Source organism: Hyalella azteca, unplaced genomic scaffold (assembly GCF_000764305.2).
Source record: "Hyalella azteca isolate HAZT.00-mixed unplaced genomic scaffold, Hazt_2.0.2 contig862, whole genome shotgun sequence".
Classification (NCBI taxonomy): Eukaryota; Metazoa; Arthropoda; class Malacostraca; order Amphipoda; family Hyalellidae; genus Hyalella; species Hyalella azteca.
Genome location: NW_025931197.1, coordinates 75,717 through 82,655, shown reverse-complemented (window position 1 = coordinate 82,655; position 6,939 = coordinate 75,717). Strand labels below are relative to the sequence as shown.

Below are 6,939 nucleotides of genomic sequence, written 5' to 3'. Positions count from 1 at the left end.
AAGCAAAAGAGTCAGAAGTAACCTGGACATGTCTTACATTTTATTATTGTCAGTTCGACTCGCGTAGTCAATATACTCGCGTATATTGTCGACTAAAATAGTAGAACTATTTTAGCTTTCTAAAGTACGGCGCACGGTGCATTTTTTCACCAGCATAGTACGGCGCACCGCACAGGTCGTTAAATGACAAAATAAATTCCCGCGCACCTGGCACATCTTCCTGACCATGGTCGGAATATACCGCGTTTACCCTACCTATTGCATTATTTGGATAGAAAATTTTTTTTCAAAAAATTAATGGTAATATCATTAAAACTTAAAAGGGATTGTTTTACTAGAGATTTTCCCAAATTGTGGCTAAAAATGCTGCTTTTTATATTTTTCACCAAAGAAATTTGAACATTGTCATAAGCATAGTGGCAAAGCAGAGAGTTTTTTAGACTCTTCCTCAAGTTCATTTTTGAGTCCTATAAGTAGAGTAAAGTATCTTGGATACCAGAATTATCATACATAAGAAATCTGTTAAAATCTTGAGTAAATGAGGAAATTAAAAATGAACTGATTCTAAACAATCACTGGTGTCTGGTTTGCCACTATGGACTCATAAGAATAGGCCTAGTAGGTGAAATAAAAAATTCTCTGGAATCAAAGATGTTTTTATCCCATTCTTGCTTTGCTTCTGGAAGCAATCAGCCCAATTTTCCACTTTCAGAGTTTGGGTTTTAAAAATTTCAAGATAGAACTAATTTCTCTTAAATTGGACTGAGAGTCTGCGATTTCTACATAATCTAGCAGTTTCATTTTCATTAAACTTTTAGTCTTTTATGCAAAGTTGCCAACATGAAGCCCAGTCACAAATCTGACTTGCACTTGGCAGCTCAGGATCAGCTCCTTCTTAGTAAATGAGATCCTTTCAATTTTGTCTTGCCTCTGGCCTGGGCTCAGCCTCTCAGGCTCGTGGTCGTACACTCGTACTCATTAATTCAAACCGAAAAGTATGAGTTTTAAAAATGGTGAGTTAAGACAACTATAACAGACAATTTTATGACATGTTTTGATCGTAAACAAGGGTCGCTTTCCGAAGTATTCGGACTGCCAAGTTTCAAGAAAAAAAAAATGCAAGCAATAGCAAAACACAACGAAATACTTAGGATTTATCGCTTGAAGTCGCAAGATCAGTCGTGTTGACATATTTACCTTCAATTCCACGTCGCCGACAAGTTGTATTCGGTATGTCTCAGCGTGGTGTGAAAATTTCGAGCGCATAACAGGTGTATAATAGGTATATAAGGCGAATCACTACGATAAAATTGTGTTTTGCACGCTGAAATGATTCCTTTGTTTAATCATTTAGTATGGACATTTAAATTACTTTAAAAGTGAAATGATCTCAGAGTAAACAGAAATAGAGTTGCAGGCTATTCTGCAGGTTATTTCTTTTTAACGGTAAGGTCCTAAAGCAGAGATAAACGAAGTAAATGTACAAACGAGGAAGCTCAGCCTAATATTCGATCATTTTATATCTTCCTTCATTGAGAGTCAACTAAAACAATTTCTTAACCGATCGGTTATTTGTCCGAGACGTCTAAACATCACAATTAGGCTATAATGATTGTGTGTACCAATTTTCATCGAGCTACGTGCAGTACTTTGGGAGATATTCTATGCTCACGGAATTTGGAGTGAGGCCGCGAGACCGGCCGTAAATTCATGATTGAACTATGTCCGAGACGTGATGAATAAGGTTGACTTATGAGGAGCTCATTTTTGCGGATGTAGTGTTATTCGCCTGTGACGTCACGGACATCTCTCAGTGACGTCACGAACATTAAGCAATCACCGAAATGCGCTCAAACCAGTCAAGCAATCCGTCATGGGAAAGACGGGATTGTTTAGGTTTCTCGATCTCAGTGACTTACAAGAAAGCTGAACTGAATGGCGGAAATCCTAGTGGGTGAACCTTATTTAGTTCAACCATGACGAGCATCGTTGTTCGGTGAGCCACCACAAAAGTTGTTGAATTTCACTACCACCCCCAGGCGGCCAGCATACGAACCGTAATCGTTTTCATGTAGGAGTAAATCCGACACTATTTTTTTCCCGTGGCAAGTGCTACATTTTTCCACGCTAGATGTAAACCTTGCATTAGTTCAACAATTGTTCAACTGTTCTATTAATCTAACAAACGGTTTAATGCTTTGTTTACCTTGCGGGTCGCCTGCCGAAGACCACCACTGCCCTGGATATAATGGAGCATCATGATTCCTGCCTTCCGGATTGTAGCCTTCATCACTTCAAGCCGTCCGTATCTTGGCCGTGCGTCGAACCAGCCCTCGGTCGAACGGCCACTTGTCGAAGGACGATACATTTTGGAACAGAACTATGCTACCTGAAGCCTAACCTCAGATGCGGTGAACGCAAAATTACGTAATTTAACGATGCCCGGAAGTCAGATTCGATCCGCGGCCTGGTGGTGCACGGCAGGTTCTATGCAAGACCGAAGGAGGACAAAGCCGAGTGGTTCACTGCTGATTGATGGAGGTCTGGAGAGATCCAAGGCGTTCGATTAGGAGCGCAGCCGTGGGTAACAAAATTGACTCGTAAACAGGCCCTGGGCCCAACGCCAACCATCAGCATGCAATATCTACACATAGCCTCAGATCAATGAGCTGTGGGTAACTCCGGCTAACAGTAAATCTGCATTGCACAACACAGCCACTGCTTCACAGCGCTGTGCTCCGGCGCTGTGAACCAGTGCCTATGACTGAACGGCGCTGTTGTGGTGGGCTTTGCTCTGTGTCGAAGCCGAAGATGCCCTGTGCGTTACGCTCGGGAAGGTATATGAATCGCACTCTGGACTTGGGCTATGCTGACCTCTAGCTATCCATCCGTTGGATTCAGGGCTTGTTGGTGCACGGCTGCGCTCCCTTACAAAGAGTGGTTAATGAGAGGCCTTCCGTCGCTTGTTGCTGATTAATAAATCGATATTAGAGAAAAAAAATCAAGAAGAATAATCAACTGGCTAGTCACTTTCGTCGAATCTATACAAAATATGCTAGTGGGATAAAGAGTCAACCTTTTTGATGAAAATAGTGTCAAATTAGAAGTTAATTAAGCGAATTAAAGAAGAAAATAGATGGCTTTAATTGACCACGTCAGAACACGGTATGCAAAAAAGCAAAAAATTGCATATTTGAGAATACTGATTTAATAAGAACCTGAAACAATTCTATCGATTTCCCTTCTTACTAGAAACGTTTAACTAACAATAACAACACATAGCAATCAATATATTTATCGCATATTAAAACAAATAAAATAAAAAATGGGGCTCCGTTAAATTACAGTGAACGCCCACTGCCAAACTTGACACATGCACAAAATTTACTTCTATGTAAGCAAAAGGCTAGATAATAATTTTGATTATGAGAAAAATATATCAGACTAGAGTAAGATTGGGTCTAAAATCCAAGATTGAACTTCAAGTGGCTAGAGTAATAGATCCGCTACTCATTGAATTCCACTCTGCATAAATCTGCCCGAAAAAATAACAAATAGGCGAAATAAAAGCTTTTTTTTTGTCATTAGTATGGATACTTTTTGTTCGTATAGTGAGCAGCAAATATTAGTTTCGGATAACATTTAAAAAAAAAACATCAATCCTGGCTTGCATTTGGAAAAATCGCCAAGTTGGATTGCAATACCGTCTATTACACAAACTTTCTGTTCTTATGCGAGTAACTATAAGTTTCAATTCTTAACTTGAACAATCAATAAAGCACTTTCCAGTTATAATAAATACCATTAACTGTCCGATTGCGTGAGCGACTAAAGCACAAATTCGATTCAAGACTACGAATAAAGAGCAAGCGCCTATAAAGGAATGAGCGCCACAATGAGCTATTCTTTTCCCGCTTTATAAGAAAACATTATACAACAAACACGAATAACAAATTACAATAAGAAAAGAAAATGGCAGTATCTCAAAAATCATAGATATGTATAAACTAATACAGATTAGTATAGGTTGGCAGAGCATGTTGATAAAAAAATAATAAGAAAATTGTCGATAAAACAAATTCTCTGGTCTTCAATGAAATATGCTTGAAGGAACTAATAAAAATATAAATTGCTGAATGCTAGAGAAATTTTTGCCTTGGCGAGAACATGTGCATAATAAATTATTCTTTTTCAAAATATGATTAATGACTAGTGATATAAAAAAATTGTGATTTCTTATTATTTCTATAATTCACACCTACTACTGGAACAGCTTGCGTTGAATAATTCATCATTGACGAGTGAAGGGCTTTCATTCAAACTATGACCCTAATGATCAAAATTGAACTCGTCACATTAATTAGTTGAAAATTTTCGAGGTTATTGGCGTTTTGAAAGAAGCAAATGTTTACACAAACTACATGTCATAAAATGCTACAATGGTAAACGTCAGCTGCCAATACGGTGAGTTCAACTGCCAACACTTTTTCTAGGCACTAATGAATTTTCTATATCTTGAGTGACCTAACACGAACAGCACATTTTCAACGGGTTTAAAATCTAAAAAAATCAGTGATATATACTCAATCAATAATTATATAATTTGCATAATGCACACGACGAAGTGCTATTATTTGTCATCAGCGAATGACGTTAATAATCGTTAACAACTGATGCGCCGACACTAAATTAATCCATTAACTAGTATCTAACGTCTATGACGTCATCTGAAAGTGGCCTATTCTTCTAGAAGAACTACGTTCAAGACGAAATACAATATTATTTCTACGAGAGATTCAGGCATTAAAAACACAAGTTTTATGAAAATATGACCCAAACTTTCCTATGTTATTAAATTTATTACGCAAAAGCGTTAAATTTTTTAATATTGGTGTATACATGTCATAACTAAAATTACTAACTCAATTGCGTCACTCTTTAACAATTGCACAAAAATTCAAGTATGGTCTTTAGAAGGCAATTTACCGCAGTTACTGTAACCTAATGTAATTATTTAGAACTGCACTAGCACTTCACTACACACCCATGCTACAGAGATGGTGTTTTAATGCACGTATTTATAACCGAAAAAAAAAAACGCTTCACTACACTCACACACGCAGTCCCAAAGACATGCATCATTGTTTATCAAAATTAAAATGTGATAATTCGTCTTATGGTCCTTTAAAGGATGTGCTTGAAGCAGTTTTGATCATTAGATGGTTTTTAAGCACATAAAATAAAATACTATTTTCTTAGTTTCTTGTGGCAAACAATATGTTGCATGCCTGATAATATTACGAGGAAATCAATTTATTAATAATAGGTACGTATTATATCTACTTGCGTAGAAATCAAGCACCTTAAATAGAAAACGAACAACAAAGACCTGCAGAAAATAAATTTAAGTAACTGAATTACTAATTATGTGATATGTTTTAAAATGCAAAGAGAGAAAAAACTTTTTCTACTAATCTCGATGAGCTTCGGTCGTCTCAGGACAATTTCCAAACATGAATGTAATAACAAGTCTACAAAAATATTAGCCCCCATTCCATTATGATCGTCTCAGGACAATTTCCAAACATGAATGTAATAATAAGTCTACAAAAATATTAGCCCCCATTCCAGGATGAACGTCGATGCTTCCCCTCTTGACAGCCACAGTTCAAGTAAGAATGGCCGCACCCGCTAAAAGTGGCGCCCAAAGCTGGCAGCAGTACTCCAGAATGGGGAGTACGAAGGCTCTGGAATGTTTCTACTACCGTTAATGAGGCACAAGCTGCCACTGCACTTAACTCGCCGTCCTCCAATGAAACGATTAAAGAACTGGCCAGAAATATAGAAATTCATTCAAAAGAACGAAATAGAATTCGTTCAAAAAGATTCACGACTGGCCGCGTATCATCAGAAAATTAGAGATGACATGCATCATCAACAAATGATAACGGGATAACTAATGATGAACTGACTATTTTCAACTAATGAGTATAACTCTTTCACTTAAATATTGGTCCTGGATGAACGAGAACAAGGAACATAATAGAAGGAGTGCATGAAATAAGGAATACAAAGAATAAAGTATAGTAGCAATATAAGTAACCTGAGTAAAACAAAAAAAAATTAATATGAAGAATTTGACAAATACAGGATACGAGGAATGTAATGCAGAGCTTGTCCAACGAGGCAAGATTGTATTCCAAAGTAGTAGCACGTCATCAAAAATAGCAAATTTCGATTTTGATTATTTTCGAAAATTTCTAGTATTATGATTATTATCATCACATGGGAAAACATCGTGACCACGCGATATCAGCCATGCGGAGTGTGAGGTGATGTCATGTTGGTTATGAAGAGCCGGGCTGCCATGTTGATTATGAAGAGCCGGTCTGCCATGTTGATTATGAAGAGCCGGTCTGCCATGTTGATTATGAAGAGCCGGGCTGCCATGTTGATTATGAAGAGCTGGGCTGCCATGTTGATTATGAGGAGCCGGTCTGCCATGTTGATTATGAGGAGCCGGCGTCCCTGGCTCAGAAAAGCTCGCCGATGGGTGCACTCTGCAGCCACAGCTCGTGCATGAAGGTGTACAGGTTATCGCTCACCCCGACCTGTTGCGAGGAACATGTCGTTAGTGCTTGCATAATACATGTTATCAAAAACAGTTATAGGAACATGTTATAGATAACATAGGAATATGTTATCAAAAATAGTTATAGGAACATGTTACAGATAACATAGGAATATGTTATCAAAAATCTGCCATGTTGATTATGAAGAGCCGGGCTGCCATGTTGATTATGAAGAGCCGGGCTGCCATGTCGATTATGAAGAGCCAATCTGCCATGTTTATTATGAAGAGCCGGTCTGCCATGTCGATTATGAAGAGCCGGTCTGCCATGTTGGTTATGAAGAGCCGGGCTGCCATGTTGATTATGA

General features: G+C 38.0%; 1 protein-coding gene across 2 annotated transcripts; it reads right to left on the bottom strand.

Moving 5' to 3' along the window:
• Nucleotides 1-5,569: 5,569 nt before the first annotated feature.
• On the bottom strand, nt 5,570-6,928 carry LOC125178033. 2 transcript variants are annotated; one of them, XM_047880908.1, is made up of 2 exons: nt 6,760-6,928; nt 5,570-6,524 (listed from the first exon to the last, which is right to left on the bottom strand). In XM_047880908.1, exons 1-2 carry the CDS (start codon nt 6,926-6,928, stop codon nt 6,313-6,315), a joined length of 381 nt encoding a protein of 126 aa, XP_047736864.1. In that variant the 3' UTR covers nt 5,570-6,312. The 2 variants fall into 2 exon arrangements, with proteins under 2 accessions (XP_047736864.1, XP_047736869.1); XM_047880913.1 differs by having other exon boundaries at nt 5,570-6,504; nt 6,767-6,928.
• Nucleotides 6,929-6,939: the final 11 nt, after the last annotated feature.

What these genes read in the sequence shown, in the direction of transcription:
- LOC125178033 (XM_047880908.1), bottom strand. Translation starts at nt 6,928, where the DNA reads ATGGCAGCCCGGCTCTTCATAACCAACATGGCAGACCGGCTCTTCATA. An exon ending in CTTCATAATCAACATGGCAG is followed by an intron (nt 6,525 to 6,759) that starts ATTTTTGATAAC and finishes TGAGCCAGGGAC; the next exon opens with GCCGGCTCCTCATAATCAAC.